General features: G+C 28.9%; 1 protein-coding gene across 2 annotated transcripts; it reads right to left on the bottom strand.

Annotated features, from left to right (window-relative positions):
* On the bottom strand, nucleotides 8,670–12,115 carry LOC109349642 (omega-3 fatty acid desaturase, chloroplastic-like). 2 transcript variants are annotated; one of them, XM_019590536.1, is made up of 9 exons: nucleotides 11,683–12,115; nucleotides 11,393–11,640; nucleotides 10,879–10,968; nucleotides 10,706–10,772; nucleotides 10,350–10,442; nucleotides 10,063–10,248; nucleotides 9,878–9,958; nucleotides 9,284–9,421; nucleotides 8,670–8,988 (listed from the first exon to the last, which is right to left on the bottom strand). In XM_019590536.1, the coding sequence occupies exons 1-9, from the start codon at nucleotides 11,917–11,919 to the stop codon at nucleotides 8,803–8,805; spliced, it is 1,326 nt and encodes a 441-aa protein (XP_019446081.1). In that variant the 5' UTR covers nucleotides 11,920–12,115; the 3' UTR covers nucleotides 8,670–8,802. The 2 variants fall into 2 exon arrangements, with proteins under 2 accessions (XP_019446081.1, XP_019446072.1); XM_019590527.1 differs by having other exon boundaries at nucleotides 11,393–12,113.

Here is a 19,027-nt window from a genome sequence, read left to right as displayed (position 1 = left end):
TTCTAAATTAGTGAGATTGGTGAGTGATAATCTGAGACAATGTCTTAGAGTTAGATTTGTCAAGATTAACTTTCATCACGTAGTGAAATCTCTTGAGGTTTGCATGAAGATTGGTCATAGCCTTCGGTGGATAGAAGGTGAAGCATGATACATCAATGTTATCTCTTTTATATTCTATATTTGACTTTTGCTAACTTAGTCTTTCGTTGCATATCTCATTCTTACATTTTACAAGTTTCAAAAATCTACATATAGTTCCAGAAAATCCAGAAAACTAATTCATCACCCCTCTTAGTTTGCCATCTAGACTTACATGCTTCTCATTATCATAATATCTATTATAATAACAAGTCCTCGATTTTAATCAAGGACCTTATCGTATAATCTATTTAATTAAATAATAAATATGAGAAAAATAAATACAATTAATTTAATTATAATGAATGACAAATTGGATCTTGGGCATAAATAATATAGAAATATGCTTCTAACAATCTTTCACTTGTACTAGAGTCAATTAGTCATGTATATCATTCCCATTTACCACTTGTACTTGTCAAACTCCTTTAACCCAAATGCCTTGGTGAATGAATCCACAACATTACCTTTTTCCATCTACCTTCAGGATCTTGACATCAGCACGTTCAATGACTTCTCTAATTAGATGATATCTATGCAAAATATGTTTAGACTTCTCATATGATCTTAAATCTTGTGCATGTGCAATAGCTCCAATTTTGTCACACAATAATGAAACTAATTCTTGTATTGAAAGAATCATGCCAAATTCAAATATGAACTTTTTTCATCCAAGCAGACAATTTTGCAGCTTCACTTGATGTTATATACTCTACTTCACTCGTTGAATCTGCTACTGTAGCTTGCTTGGAACTTTCTCAACTCATTGCAGCACCACTTAAGGTGAAGACGTAACCATAAATGTATTTTCTATCATCTTTATCTGATGCAAAACTTGCATTGGTATAACCTTTAATTTATGTTCAGAATCTCCATAAAAGAGGAATTGGTCTTTAGCTTTTCTTAAGTACTTAAGAATAGTCTTTACTATTTTCCATGTTCATTACTAGGGTTTTCTTGATATCGACTTATTACACCTAGTGCATAAGCAACATTGGGACGTATACAAGTCATGGTGTACATGATAGCTCCTACTACACTAGCATATATATGGTACCATAATCATGTGTTATCTCTCTTCAAGAGTCTTTACACAATCCTCTATACTAAAGCAACTCTAGTTTCTATTGCCAAATATCCCTTTTTGGAGTTTTCAATATTACACATCTTTAAGATTGTATCAGTATATACACATTCGGAGAGTCCTAGTAACATTTTAGATATATCTCTATAAAGCTTTATTCCTAAATATAGGTTGCTTCTCCTAAATACTTCACGAAGAATTGTTTATATAACCAAACCTTTGTAAATTGCAATGTTGGTACATCATTATAATAAGCAATATGTCATCTACATATAGTACTAAGCAAATAAGTGTGCTTTCACTAACCTTTTATACACACGAAGTTCTTCTTCACATCTAACAAAATTTAATTTTCCAATTGCTTGATTAAAGCGAATATTCCAACTTCTAGAGCTTGTTTTAATCCATAAATGGGTTGTTGAAGCTTGCAAACTTTATTAAGATCGGACAAGGATGTGAATCCTTCAGGTATGTCATGTACACATCCGCTTTTAGCTCTCAATTAAGAAAAGTTATCTTCATATCCATTAGTCATATTTTATAATCATAATATGCTACTATAGCTAGTAGAATCCAAATTGATTGGAGAATTGGCATATGAAAAAAGGTTTCTTCATAATTGATTCCTTCCTTTTAACGAGATCCTTTGGCAGCAAGGTGAGCCTTATTTGTCTCTACCTTTTCATTTGCTCCAAATTTCATAATCATAGTATGCTACTATAGCAAGTAGAATCCAAATTGATTGGAGAATTGGCATATGAAAAAAGGTTTCTTCATAATTGATTCCTTCCTTTTAACAAGATCCTTTGGCAGCAAGGTGAGCCTTATTTGTCTCTACTTTTCCATCTACTCCAATATTTTTCATATAAACTAACTTACATGATATTGGTTTAATATCCTTTTAAGCTTCAACCAAAGTCCATACTTTGTTGCTTTTCATTGATTCCATGGATTCTTGCTATTTCTTATGGTCTGAACATCTTATGGCCTCGTCATAGTTTACGGGGTCATCATCATTATGATCAACCTCATTTGATGTGTCATTTTGAATCATTAGATCTTCAAATAGGCTCATGTATTCTAGATTTTCTTTGTGCCATATTCAAATATTGTTCAACTTGATTTAAGACTGGTGCATTAGCCTGCTTCGGTTTAACTTTAAAACATCCTAGAATGGTCACTCAATTTCTTTGTAATGTTGTTGAAAAATTATTATTTCATTAGTTTCTTTGGTTTCATTAAACTTTATTTATTTATCATGACTACCATATGTGAGGATTTCCCTTTCAAGAAAGGTTTTTCCTCTAGCCACAAACACATTATGATCATACAATTGATAGAAATATTACACAATTGTCTATTTAGGATAGCCAATGAATCTACATTTATCATACTTTACTTCAAGTTTATCTATTTGCAATCTCTTAATATAAGCGGGGCATCCTCATACATTGATATGTTTAAGACTTGGTTTCCATCCTTTTCATATCTCAAATGGTATTGTAGAGACTACTTTGTGGAAACTCTATTTAGAATATATGCAGTTGTTTCTAAAGCATATCTCCATAATTTATCGGAAGATCGGTAAACCTCATCGTGGATCTTATCATATCTAATAATGTTCTACTTCTTTTGTCTGACACACCATTATGTTGTGGTGATTATGGAGGTGTCCATTGAGAGATAGTCTAATTCTCTTTTAGATAATCAACAAAATCATCATTAAAGTATTCTCCTCCTCTATTTGATGTAACCACAGTGATATTTACCAGTGTGTTTTTCTATCTTACCACAAAATATTTTGAACATCTCAAATGATTCAGATTTATGTCTCACGAGATATAAGAAACTATATCTGGACATATCATTAGTGAAAATAATAAAATAAGAATATCTTCCTCTAGCTTGAATTTTCATAGACCACATACATCTTTAGGTATTAATCTTAGTAATTTGGAAGCTCTCTCCACTTCCTAAAAATGGAGATTTGGTCATTTTTCCTTTAAGACAAGATTCACAAATTGTATATGATTCATAATCATAGTGATCAAGATAACTTTTCTTGTGTAATTTGATAATTGTTTTCTCTCCAATATGATCAAGCCTACAATGTCAGATATATGTTTTATTCAATATACACTATATTTTGCTCTTAGAAACATGAATAAGTGGGTTGAAGTTCATATTTGATAAGATATAAATGGCAGGTTGGAGATAGTCATTTACATATAAATCATCATTACGATAAATAGAGCAAATATTATTACTTAAAATAATGCAAAATCATTGTTTGTCTAACATTGAAATTGGATTATAATTGAAACAAATTTCCGAATATAATAAAAACAACCTAATACTAGAATTTTTTCAACTGGCATTTTTTAAAAGAAGTTGATCCTACAATTAAGGCGGTGGCATTTTGTCCATTCTCAAATTGGAGGCTAACTTCAGCATATTAGTCCATGCAATATATTATAGATGTTAAAACTATTGTCACTATCTAATATTCATATTGAAGAATCACTTAGAATTAAAGAAAACATGAAAACATTTGGTATTAAAATATCACCTTGCTTTTCATATTTCAGAGAATCAATATATTTCTTCAGTTTCTCATCCAATGACCATTCTCTTGTAGAAGAAGTACTCAATATTGATTTGAACAGTTCTACTCTTGATATTCAGAAAGTTCATTGTTATTAAATTTTAAGCAAAAATCAAGATATATTATTAAAAATAATCATATAAAATAAAATATTAAATTCACAATAATTCCAAAAGTCACAATGGTTCCATAAATGGTGTAGTTTCTTTGTGAGTAGTTATGGCGAAAACCAAAAGAATAGTATTTCTCAGAAACAATTTTGGTTCATGTAACAATTATTCGCATAAATAAAAAAATAACTAAATTCTTATATTATAACCACTCAATCCTTACGACCAATATCTATCTATATATTGTGATTTTGAATTGCACAATACAAACTAACTATATTCATATATAGAATTACAGTACAAAACCGAGCATTTTCATACAAAATAATTATATATAAATTAAAATTAAAAACTTTGTTCTAATACCAATTGAAAGTAGTTTTATTATAATCTTAACACACATCGACATCATAAGACATTTTATATTAAAAATTAAAGTATAATAAATAATTTGTTAATTACTATGACAACATCAGGTCAAATAAAACTATTTCATTAACAATTTCATATTGATAATTTTAAGTAATTTTAATCATTAAGAATTCTCAATTGCATCAGTACATTAATCATTTAATTAAATATCTTATCATATAACTTATTTAATTAGGTAATAAATATGATAAAAATAATTACAATTACTTTAAGAGTAAATTACATTGACACTCCCTGAGTTTTAGTGAAATTATACAAACCACCCCTCACTTTTCTAAACTTACACAAACCTCCCCTAGTTTTGTACTTTCATTACACTGACCACCCCTGTATAAGAAATAAGTCTAATCTTTTAAACAAAAAATGTGATAAATGTAATTAAGTTAAACAAAATATGATATATTGTGTAGACAAGTCTAAATAATATACAAATTAATGTATCTTTATTATTTTTTTGTTACAAAATGCATCAACAATTATCAAGAAATATTGTTTAAATCACTCTTATAATGTAGCGTAACGAACCAAAAATAATAAAGATTATTGATTTGTATATTATTTAGAATTGTCTACACAATATATCATGTTTTGTTTAACTTAATTGCTTTTATCACATTTTTTGTTGAAAAAATTACACTTATTTATTATACAGGAGTGGTCAGTGTAATGAAAGTATAAAACTAGGGGAGGTTTGTGTAAGTTTAAAAAAATGAGGGGTGGTTTGTGTAATTTCACTAAAACTCAGGGGTGTCGGTGTAATTTACTCTTACTTTAATTTTAATCAATGACAAATTGAGTCTTAGACATAAATATATAATCATAGAAATATATTTTCAATAGAAAGTTGTGTCACTGTTTTATTTACCAAAAACAGAAGGTGTAGGGTATAAGTGTTGAATTGAGGTGAAATGAGGTATCTTGAAACACCATCTCCAACAAAATGATCTCAAATGACATAAGGATCACCTGTCTCAAAGCCTGTTCTATTTTTCTGTCTTCATCAGTTAAAAATTGACACATAAATAAATATAATTTTTTTTAAAATGATATATTTTTATATTACTTTTTCACATTTAATTAAATCAAGATAGAATTTAGGGACAAGGTGTGGGACAAAGGATCTTTGTCGCCTGAAATAATCATAAATTAATTGTGGACAGATTTGCTGCTAGAATAACTCTGGTGGACTGGCAACAAAGAAAGGACAATGTTATATGTACACCCTAATTCAATACTTACATCCTAGCTACTTTGGAAAATAAAGTACTGTAGCAACTTTCTATATTGTTTATTTGTGAATCCTGTCAGGTCTAGCGGTCTTTGTTTCTTTGTACTCCTAACCCCACTCATATGCATTATTGGTTTGGTCAGATTTCTGCATGTAAAAATTTAATTTTACATATACTTATTATATTATTTATTATTTATTTGAATTATTAGTTTTTAAGAGTTCATGATAATTAGATATAAATAATGAATAATATAATAATGATGTATAAAACTCTTACATTATTAATGTATACATTTTTTCTCTTTATCGAGAATCACGTGGTAAGTTAAATGTGAGCTATGTTATCTAAATGCATCATAGATTATCTCAAATATTAGAGAGTCTAATAATCGGTAGGAATAGAGATATCGACAGGTACTACAAATAAATTTTCAAACGTTCATATTTTTATTTTAAAATTAAATAATTACAAATCCTTAAGTCATATAGAAAATATTATGGATTAAACTTAGGTGCAGTACCTTAGGTGCTGGTGGTAGTGGTACCCAACCATATATTATGACACCTATAAACTTTTTTTCCACCTCACCATCAACCAATAACCCCTTGTTAAGGGTGTTAAGTCATTTCTAACCTTTTGAATCTCCTTTGTCTTTTGCTTCACATTCCTCTTCTTTATTCAATGATCCTTTTCTTACCATTTTATATTTTCTAAGTTTCACGTCATCTCTGATAGGAAAAAATTAATTTGAAACACAATTTTCATAACCAAAAGTTCAAAAAAACTTGTACTACCAAATTCATTTCAATCTCAACTTATAATAGCAAGTCATATAACTTCAAATTTTCATTAAAGTTTTTATCATATGGTGGCACCATGAAAAGAAATATATGTTGTTGCAATTAAAAGTTCACGGAGGAAGTGTTTTACATGATGCCAAGTCCTATTTATATTTAGAAAAGATTCATAGTTTAGTTCATAGATAATCACTTTCTTCTATAAAGGACATATTAATTTATTTCGTCATATAAAAAGGGATTGTTGCCATTGTTGAGTTTTAGAGAGAGAAAGAGATTAATTCTGGTGAGAGAAAGAATAATGAGAATATGAGGAGGAAAACAGAGAAAGGGATCAAGTGGATTTTGAAACTATGATATATGAAAATTGCTTCATTTTAAAGATGCAACATGAAACTTGATTGTATTGGTTTGATCTCATTGGAGTAAGGTAGGGGAAATATGATAAAGGTAAGAATTGAATGAGCAAGATAACTATGTTAGTTAAATAAATAGTAAATTACATTGACACCCCTGAGTTTTAGTGAAACTACACAAACCACCCTTCACTTTTCTACCCCTACACAAACCTCTCATATTTTTAAACTTTCATTACATTGATCACCCTTGCATAAGAAATAAGTGTAATTTTTTTAACAAAAAATGTGATAAATGCAATTAAGTTAAACAAAACATGATATATTGTGAAGACACTTCCAAATAATATATGAAGGTTCGTTACACTATATTATAAGAGCTATTTAAACAATATTTCTTTAGAATTGTTGATGCATTTTGTAACAAAAAATAATAAAGATACATTGATTTGTATATTATTGAGACTTGTCTACGCAATATATCATGTTTTGTTTAACTTAATTGCATTTATCACATTTTTTGTTTAAAAGATTACACTTATTTCTTATGCAGGGTGGTCAATGTAATGAAAGTTAAAAAATAGGGGAGGTTTGTGTAGGTGTAAAAAAGTGAGGGGTGGTTTGTGTAATTTCACTAAAACTCAAGGGGTGTCAGTGTAATTTACTCTTAAATAAATAGAGGAATATGAAGCAAGATACAACTGATGCAAGGAAGATCCAAAAGTATGGGTCAAATGTGTGTTAACACCGATAACATGGGGTTGGTGGTTGGTGGGGAAAAAAGGTTACACATGTCATGATATGATTGGGTACCAGTAGCACTAGCACTTAAGGTACTTACACCTAAGTTTAGTCTAAATATTATTAAACAAAACATGTATGTAATGTAAGAGTTTTTATATTATTACTGCATCATCCAATATTTATATTTAATATCATTGAACCTTTAACTTTTAAATATAAAGAATACAAATGAATGTGGGTAATATTTTTATTGTGTATAAATATTTGCACTGATAGTGCATATATTATTTATATTATTATACTAATAATTTTATTTTTATTATTTTTATGTGGTACTTCCTTTTGTACTCATTTTTGGAGATGAATAACAGGACATGGCTATCATATGAATGTTGCAAATCCTCAAGACGCAACTAGTTTTTGCTTGTGGGCATGTGGTCCCATTAATATCATGCTCGCAATTATATCACAGCTATACAAAGCACATCAAGATAATGCCATCATACTTGCATTTATTGCTCACTGGTCACTACCAATTAAAACCAGTGCAGAGATAATGACATCACTTCATAAAGAATTAAAGATGCACCATAAGAGTTTCATGGTTATTGCCTATTTCAAGGAAGACACTAAGGGGGAAAATGAATGCTTTTGACAATAATACAAATAAATAATGATATATTAATTGTATATCTATCTTTACACAGCATAATTGGGTCTACTCTTACACTATCTTTGATCTATAAAAAACAAGAGGAAATAAAAGAGAAGGAAAGAAAATTACTGGAAAATTTCATTTTCATAGGTTCTAACACCAAATAGCAGGGAAAGAAAAAATTCCCCCTTGCATGACTAACCTAATAGTGAGACCCATCATGGTACAAATATCAAGTCACAATTGAAAAATAATCTGGAAAAATCGATAGACAGGAGAAAATGTCATCAGTTACTTCAACTCTATTTAACTATTCATAAACATAAAACTTTTAAGTTGGAAAAAATTGAAACTAAGAATAGGATTCTTTTAGGAAGGAGATGAGGATGTATTATTTTCTTAATTTTTTCTAAAATATTTCTATTTTGATCAAGAATGAATCGATTCTAGGAGAACCCCATTTTCCCATTTCGAATTCTAATGTGCTTAATATTCTCTCCCTATTTTTTTTTACCGAGAATAAACTATTTAACTCTATGGTCTTCAAAAAAATAATACATATACCATATAAGCATAGTTTATGCAGGTGTATAAGGACGTCTCATATGCCATATATTTCTGTGGCATATCTGTCTTATAAAAATAAGGTCTACATTGATGTAGCAGAGCCACTTATATTACTGTCTGTTTCATAGTAGATAACATCTCCAGTGTCACTAACAAAATGGTCTTTCTTCAAGCTTCGTATCAAATCTCCAATGAGGTGAAATGGTAGAGGGCTAGACTTCTTTGGCTCCCGATAATATTTTCCAAGCACTGGCTTAGCTGCCTCAGTCTGAACAAAACAAAGACATTCAACTTACGTAACTTATGAAAATTACTATCTTTTGTGTTAGACGAGAACACAACCGGAACCTCCAACCATTGGGGAGTTCCATTGTACCGGGATATTGGAAGAGTAGAGAGTTACAAATGAGATACCACTTCTTGAACAAAAACTTTAAGGTAATTGTTCCGTGAGACTTTTCCACTTATAAACTCTCTCACTCTTCCCCCTCATATCAAACATGGGACTTAAACCCAACATTTTTTAATTCATAAAGAGTATAGTAGAGTAGAGGAGAACTAACAGCATCAATTAAATGATAGTGTGGGATTTGAGGAAAGAGGTGATGAATAACATGGGTTCCAATATCATGGTGGATATTATTAATCCAGCCATAGTCGCGATCGAGTGTTGTAAGGCCGCCTCTAAGGTAGCTCCATTCCTGTCCAACATAATGAAAAGGTTGTGATGATATTTTTTGAAGGGTGTTGTGAAAAGGAAGATTTGATTTTATAAACTTGCAAGTTGCCATAAATCCATAATCAAGAAAGCAACTAGTTCAAGAAAATTAAATTTCCTTTTTTAAAATTTAGAGTGAATACTTATTTTGGTCCTTACAAATTTTCAAGTATACAAATTCGAACTCCAAAAAACATTCAAACTACTACTTAAAGGAAATGAATGAAGTCAAAATAGTCTCCTATTAGGGGTCATAACAAATGCTAAAAAGACTCAATTGATACACATTTGATATTTTTAGTGATTATTTTGAGGATTTCAAATTTTCTGGAACCAAATTGGTATACTCAAAATTTGAGGGACCAAACTCTAAATTTTATTCAGAAAGACTAATTTTAACAAACTTTTTCCAGCAAAAGAAAAATGTAAGAAAGGATACCTGTCCACGATACCAAGGTAGTTTGTCTTCATGGCCATGGTGATGCAAGTATGTGACCAAATCCAACCACATAACAAAAATCTTCAATTCCAAGCAAAATTAAATTAGGAGTTTATCTTCATTCAAAAAAGAAGATCACATCAAATTAAATGTCTAATGACATTAGAAAAGGAGATGGAATTTACCCAGTAAGGAATGACGTAAAGCTTAAGCAATTGAATCGGACCCATCACAAATCCTAAACCGACGAGCAAAGCAGCCATTGCTGTCCAACAAACTGTTGAAGTAATGACATCTTTTCTTTCATTAGGTAGAAACAAATCACTGTCTGGGTGAAAGTGAGAACCAGTCTTTCCAGGACTCCTACTCCACTAAATTGAAAGAACATAATAAACGATGTCAATTCTTCCACCAGAAAAAATAGCAATAAATGTCCAAGTTAGGGTAAAAACGGCTAGGCATAACAACTTACAAGGTAGAAAGGATATGCAAGCATTGGAAAAGGAACTGTAAATCTTAAAATACGGGTCGCAATATCCAAGCTCCTGTAGATTTTCTCAGGCAACTGCAAGATTGACATTAAACTTCTTAGCTAAGTAATTTTTTAAGTAGCAATTGATGTTCTCTTTATTTCAACCCTTTCAATGGAACCACATTTCTACTTCTTAATATCATGTCTTGTACTACTTTGATTTATAAAGTAAACCAAACATATAGTGTTGTTTAGTCCTATTTTGACACATCTATCAAAAATTGCCTTATTGATATGGAAAAAATAGAGACAAATAATTCCCCTATAAGCCAGAACAGAGATTATTATCAGCTCACCGGGTGCCAAGATTCATCATTTTCAACATGGCCATGATTTTGATGGTGAGTTCTATGACTAATTCTCCTGTAAAATTCAGAAACCTATAAGTCACAAAACTTGAACATAAAACAATGCAAATTAGGATAAGTATATAAGACAAAAGAGGACTAATAGAACTGCAGGGGAATACCATCCATTATAAGGTACTAGAATTGAAGAATGCAACAAATGCCCAACAACACTGTTCAGCTTGGGGTTGTTTGAAAAGCTTCCATGACCACTGAAATAACCAAAAACAACATTCAAATTTATCAAGACAGACATTTGGAATAGAATTTTACCACCTTAAAAAGCATAAATTGCATATAAATTTTGTCCATTTCATTTGAGATTAGACAATCCTCTCTCTTGTATTGAATATGAGGCTCAGAGGCTCTGGTAAATTTTGACATTATTTTATTTGAAACTAATTTAAATCTGAACCATTAATATTTTTTCTTAGAGACGTCCTGATCTTCTCTTGGTACCATTACAGGAGAAGATCTGACATTGGTTATTGACTGCATAACACAACCTTATCTTCTTTTGGACATTGAATTGACTGTGTAAAGATTTGCAACAAAGTATGTAATTGATATATTTCACTAGCATCAAGATTTGAATTACAAAAAATAATAACTAGAAAAAATGAAATCGTGCATTACCAATCATGACCAAGAACAAAGAGACCCCAGAACATGGTCCCTTGAGCAGCCCAATATAGAGGCCAAACCAACCAGTGGTTGAGATAAGCAGCTGCAGCAGCCAACCCAAGAACCACAACCACATCCTTCACTACATAGCTCATAGACTTCAATGGATCCTTCACCCAACAGTGTTTAGGAATGGCTGCTCTAATATCAGCCAAATTGAAAGGAGGTGGTGCACCTGGGTCAAATTCTGAAAGTTCCTTCTCATTAACTCCATTTATTCTCTCTCTTCCTTCTTCCTCTCCCTCAATTGTACCAACCCTCAAAGGAACACTCACTCTCAATTCCCAGTTTCTATCTTTTATCCCACTACATGTGAAAAAGCTTCTTTTTTTATACTTCAGATCTTCCAACCCGTTGTTTGGGTTTAAAAATCTAACCTTTGTTGATGGCTTGTTGCATGAAATTGCTCCTGTTCTTGGTCTAGGAAACACTGAAGGAAGAGGCTTTAAGCCACATTCTGATAAAACCCAAGTTGCCATTGGAGACAGATCCAGATGGTGCCTCAGGTAAGGGGTTTGGTTTAGTTAATTAGTTTATGTAATTGTGTTTGAACGAGAGCCCCACGTTTGTGTTCTTCCCTCAAATCGAACAGAAAATCAAAGGTGGAACACAAAGGAGGATAAGGGAGAAAGTGGGTCTCGTGTTCAAGACTTCAAGTTGTGGTCTTGGAGATCATCTTAAATATAAGAGGTAGGCGGCGCATGTGCAATTTGGCTAAACAACATTACTGTGTCACTCTCAACAATTATATATACTAAATTATATCTCGAACCAATAAAAATATCACATATATTAAAAATTAAAATATTTATTATTTTTTCTGTTTTATTTTGTTTTCATTAATTTATTTGAAATATAGTTGAAGATATATTTGGATCAACTAATGTTTGCCACAGTTTGGCTAAGTTGTAATGGGGTAGATATTGTTTTTTTTATTGTACATAATTATCTTTGGCTATGATAAATTAGATTTTTTGATAACTTTTTTTAAAAAGCTTATTTAAGTTAATAGGTTGGGTTAATTAATTATATTAACACTTATTTTATATTATTTAATATAAAAAAATTATTATGTATTATATGAAATTTCAAAATTAAAATTAAAAATGTAATTTAATTTTGGGTGTTATATAATTATATTTAAAAGCAACTATATTAATTTACTTAAAGGCAGATTTATTAACTAATTTAAAGATCTTATAAGAAAATATATCGTTAAATGCATTATAAGTCATACTTTTTAATAAGTCATGTATAGTTTTATTTTTAAATTAAACAAGTAAACGGCTAATACTAGAACATATTACGTAACTATGTAAAATGAGCTTGTTTAATGCGAAGTGTAACACCTGCTTCTATCCCACTGTTATTTTAACATTTTTTAGTTGTTTTATGTTACAGATATGTTTAATAATTGTGGCATGTTTATTTATTTTACTTTACACGTTCATGTGTTAATATAGCCCCTACCCTTTGTTTGTGTTGATTTTGTCCCTCGCTTATTTTTATCTTAGTTTCGTCCCTACATTATACATTATTAATCTTTTTATTATGATTTTTTTAGTTTAAATTTATGTTTATTTTGATCAGTTTAATTTTTTGTTCGTCTTGGTTTCAGTGTCTTCCCAAGTTTACAACTTTTGTAAGGGATACATACAATGTTAGACAAAACAAACAGACACATACAAATATCAATGTAATAAAAACCTAGAGCGTTAAGGGATAATAGTGGGACTCCTGTTCAAGTTATGGTCTTGGGGATATTTAGACCGAGAGCGTTAAGGGATAATAGTGGGACTCGTGTTCAAGTTAGGGTCTTATCTAAATAAGATATATTTTCTGTTCTAAATTAATTAGAATTTAATAAATAATATAAAAATATTATTTTTCTTTTTTAAAGAGTTATTTCTACTTATATGATATTTTATTGACTAGAAATAGAGAATGAGACACTTTAATATAGGTGATCTATATTCAAATATAAGGGGAGAATATCTTCTATCCTAAAAGATTATACCATATTATATGTCATCATTTATAATTGGTCAGAAAAATATATAATTATTACAATTTTAATTTATATATTTTTCAATCAATTACAAATAATAATACATTCAATAACATATTAAATAGGATAGTAGATGTGCTCTCAAATATACAGAGGCGGCCCATGTGCAATTTGGCTAAGTTGTAATGTGGTGTTGAGGGTATCAAGTAGTCTATTACTACTGTGTATTATCTTCGTTATGATAGATTAGATGTTTTTATAAATAGATTGATAACTTTTTTTAAAGAATTATTTAACTTAATAGGTTGGCTTAATTAATTATATTAATATTATATTATTTAATATAACAATAATTATTATTATGTATATGAAATTTTAAAATGAAAATTGAAAATGTAAATTAATAGTTGCTATTATATAATTAATTAATAAGGGGTTGGTCTAGTAGTATAAAACTCTATTACATCATCAGGATAACTAAAAGGTCAATGGTACGATTCCTGAGAGTCACATTGTACAGAGGAACAGTCTCTTATCCCAAAAGAGATTAGTTTCTTACCATAAGATAATTATATAATTTTGGTAATACAAAAGAAAGGGTAAATTACACTAACGTCCCTGAGTTTTACTGAAATTACACAAATCACTTCTTTTTTTATATACCAACAACACCCCTAATCATATACATATATTTCATTGACTACCCTTGTATGAAAGATGAATGTAATCTTTTAAACAAAAAGGACAAGTAAATATAGTTAAGTTAAATAAAAAATTAGATGATTTATATAAATTCAATAAAACTCATTTTATGCCAATGTAATTTACTCTTATGTTAAAAGCAATCATATTAATTTTTTAAAGGCGAATTTATTAATCTTATCACAAAATATATCTTTAAATAGCAATATATTATAAGTCATACTTTTAAATAAGTGATGTCTAGGTTTTTTAGAATTTTTTTTAAACAACTAAACGGCTCATACGTCAACTTATTATATAAGATGAGCTTGTTTAATGCAAAGTATAACACATGCTTCTATCCCTAGTTGTGTGTTTTAGAGACTAAAAAAATATTATTTTAACATTTTTTAGTTGTTTTAGATATAGATAATATTGTTTTTACCAACAATATATTGGTCTAATAGTGTAAGGTCTCATTACATCATATGGATGTCCAAAATATCAAAGGTTGAATTCATGGAAATGACACTTATTGGAGGAACAACCACATACTCAAATTGAATTAATTCCAAAAGGTTAAGTGATAACATTGAAATAACAAAAAAAAAAAAAGGATAATTTACTAATAATCTGATGATTCTTTATTTTACTTTAAACGTTCATGTGTTAATATAGCCCCTTGCCTTTCTTTGTGTTGATTTTCCCCCTCGCTATTTCTAGGGAGCACATCTGTTGTACCATAAATTATGTCAATCTATGTGTCACTGCTTATGAATGATAGAAAAAATATATTTAAATTAAAATTTTAATAGTTAATTATTTTTCTGACCAATCACAAGCAGAGGCACATGGAGTGACACACTGTTTTGGGACACTAGATGTCCACCCCTATTTTATCTTAGTTTAGTCTCCTCATAGACATTATTAATTTTTTTTATCATAATTTTTGTTAGTTTAAATTTATGTTTATTTTTTGTTTGTGTTGGCTTAAGTGTGTTATGGAGTTCAAAGACTTTGAAGAATATATATATATATATATATATAATAAATAATTTTCAACCATCTTGATTAGAGCCAAGTAAGTTCAAGACATGAGGAACACTAAAAGCTGCAAGTTGGTTGAGTAAGACTGGAATTTGGATGATCATATAATCATAGACAGTATACCACAAAGGAAGTTTTCTCGACCTAATTTTTCTTTCAAAAAAATTATCCTTGCCTATTATATATTTGCCATAAGTGTGGAGAAATATTGGGGACAATGATTCATTTTAAGAATGGTGAATGATACATTATATTTGTATAGTGCTTTTGGTTAAACAATTTTAAAAATATAAAATTTTGAAGCACTTAAGTGGAAAGAATTGATTATTTGTCTTGAGTAATAATTATGTATTTGATTGAATTCAAACTTTTGAATTTACTATGATTGAAAAATACTTTTTTAAAGTTATAGTGTAAGAATTGAGTGAGAATATTATTTGAAAACTGAAAATTACCATATATTTTGTCTTATCACTCTTGTCATTGATTTAACTAAATAAATGTCACATTTTGAGGCTTGATGGGTTTGAACATTATTGATAACAATCAACTCTCTCTTTCATGAATGAATGTTTTCTTAGATCATATGTTCTAGAACTTAACTTGTGATTATTTTAATATTGAAAATTATTTGTATGCTAGAAAGTGATTAAGGCAAATGTTTTTACTGTCCACTTTAAGCTTTCATTAGATACCACACAAAATATAATAATTCATACTTAATGCATGTTTGGTATGAATGAAAACTTAGAGTTATTGCTTATTTTTTTTGAAAAATAAGCTTAAAATTACAATTATGTACATTTGACAAACATATGAAATTATTAACCTGGTTTAAAAAAAAAAGTACAAGTTACAAAATTATGGGTTGGATTATTTTGGGTTAACTTGTTTTTTCTCAATTTTTCCACTTACTATTTTACCTCATCATAAAACTTGACATTTGTGTATTATTTATTTTATAAATTGTGTATTTCAAGTTTAGCAACTTCTGTTTATTTGTATGTCATGTTGTTCTTTAATATTGATATTAATTTTTATATTATACTTTAGTTTAATATATTTTTTTATCATTTGTTATGCAAATTAAAAATTAAAAAATTAATATTAAAAATATATATATGATGGTAAATATTAAAAAATAGTGTAAAAAACAACCAAAATAATTATAACATAAATAAATAACCTCATAATCATTTATGTAATTTATTATGTAAAAAACAATCTTTTTACCTTACCCCAAAACAAAAAAATATTAATTTATATTCAGTTTTCAGCTATTTGAACAACCAATTTTGTCTAGCCCAAAATAATTTCTAGAAAAAATGATGATAATAATTTCAAATATACTTTGGTACAAAAATCCAAATAAATAAATAAAATCATTGATTTGAGAAATTTTAGCATTTGATTTTAAATGTCTCCTTCAACAAAAAATCTTGATTGAGCATTCATGATGATATCATTTTTAAATAAACATTTGCTCAATTTTTATTTTTTGAGATAAATTAGAAAGACCATAAAAAATTACTTATTGGATATTTATTGACTTCCTATTCACACAAAATAAACATAATTTTTTTTTATATTCAAACAAAATTAGAAAATAGTTTTAAGTGAATTAAACATCACTTATTTGCATTTTTATTAAAGGGATTCCATTTTTAAAAGATCACATGTCAATTTCCCCCAATTTTCATTTTTCATAATTAAATCATTTTCGGATTCCATTTTTATAACATTGGAAAACTTAGACGCTAAAATATTCTTCTTTAAAAGCATTTTCGGACTCGGATGTCGAGATAAGATATTATGACGTTGTGGGACTTTGACACCAGAACGTTCTTCCTTAAAAGTATTGTCAGACTCAGACGCCAAAATGTTATGATGTTGCTAGACTTAGACAGCAGAATGTTCTTTCTTAAAAGCATTGTCTGACTCACACATTGAAATGTTATGACGTTGATGAGCTTAGATGCCAGACCATTCTTCCTTAAAAGCATTGTCGAACTCAAATGCTGAAATGTTATGACGTTGTTGGACTTATACGCTAGAACATTCTTCCTTGAAAGCATTGTCGGACTCAAACGCCAAAATGTTATGACATTTCTAGACTTAGATGCCAGAACATTTTTCCTTAAAAGTATTGTCGACGGCGAAATTTTATAACGTTGCTAGAGTACAATAACCTACAATACACAAACGTGCATCCTTGGCTTTATCTCTAGGTCTCCAAGTTTCGGCAATATACTAACCTGTGTCTCTGACTTTACCTTTTTTCTGCATCCTTGACTTTATCACAAGGTCTCAAAGTTTCAGTAGTACACCAATCTGCGTTCCTGGTTAGACTTCACTCTCTATCACATCAACATAAAGTCTTTTCTACCTTTATAAAATTAATGTTCATTTTTTACTAGTTATTTATCATAACAACATTTAAACCTCAGTTTACATGCTATCCAATAAGCAACAAGTAAAGAGAGACAATTGCGAACACCCATTTTTTTTGTACAAAATATCTTTTCAAAAAATGACAATAATGATTTCAAATATACGTGTGTAAAGAAATCAAAATAAATAAATAGAGTCGTTGATGTGAGAAATTTTAGCATTTGATTTTAAATGTCTCACTTTAAACAAAAAAATCTTAATTGAGTGTTGATGATGATATCATTTTTAAATAAATATTGCCTCAATTTTTATTTGTTGAGATAAATAAAAAAGATCATAAAAAATTCTTAATCGATATTTATTGGTTGCATAATGACACAAAATCAACATAATTTATGTTTTTAAATTCAAACAAAATTAGAAAATATTTTAAGTAAATTATTTTTATTAAATGAGATTCCATTTTTAAAAGACCACATGTAAATTTCCCCTAATTTTCGTTTTCCATAATTAAATAAAAAATTGTATTTGAAATATTGTTTGCAATTTTATGAAAATTAAATGATTGTTCGTTATCTATTTAAGATAATGCAACAATTTTAAGTTATTTTAGAGTCATTATAGAGTTTTTCCAAAAAAATGGTTTTCTTCCATCCATATATTTTTAAAGGGTCAATAATTATTTTGTACTCAACTTTGGGCATGAAAATATATCTTTTTGGTTTTATAAAAATTATTGTGATAGCAAAAAAGAGATATTTTCTAGTCACCTTAAGACAAAAAATGAATCGACTCAGATTTTTAAATTGGAGCCAAAATTAATTTTGAAATTTTTTCTTAAATACAATGAAATGATAATTTTTAAATCCCTTGATTCTCTCTGAATTGTAATGTGAATTTTGAATTGATTTTTAAATGTGCTAACTTTCCATTGTTATAAATAAAGGTCATGTGCCTTTTGAAAACAAACACAAAAATCAAAGCAGCCTGCAAATTTTAATCTAGCCATTCCCTTATCCTTGGTTGTTGAGAAAAAATTAAGAAGAAAAAAAATATGAGAAAGAGGATAAGGAGAAAGAAAGATGTGAGAAAAAGAGTAGAATTGTGATGATTTTGTGAAGAAGATCTTGCTCCTGACCTTGACACGGTTTTGATGAAGACCAACATCACCAAAAAGAAGAAAAGGAAGATGACTTATGAAGACAAATGAAGATAAAGCTTCAAGACATTAGATTAAGTCTTTGTAAGTACTTCTATCCTAAACTCTTAAGTATATACAAGTATAATTGCTCAAACTATTTTTTAGAAAATGTGAGACACTTTTAAAAGACTTAAAACATTTTTCAAAAATAGTGTGTAACAGGTTACTTAATTGAGTAACAGGTTACATGTGTGAGAAAAGAGTTATCCAACTGAAAAACTGATTTTTGAAAGCTGAGTAACCGATTACTCAAAATAAT

Source organism: Lupinus angustifolius, chromosome LG01 (assembly GCF_001865875.1).
Source record: "Lupinus angustifolius cultivar Tanjil chromosome LG01, LupAngTanjil_v1.0, whole genome shotgun sequence".
Taxonomy (NCBI): Eukaryota; Viridiplantae; Streptophyta; class Magnoliopsida; order Fabales; family Fabaceae; genus Lupinus; species Lupinus angustifolius.
This window is presented reverse-complemented; position numbering and strand designations above follow the sequence as displayed.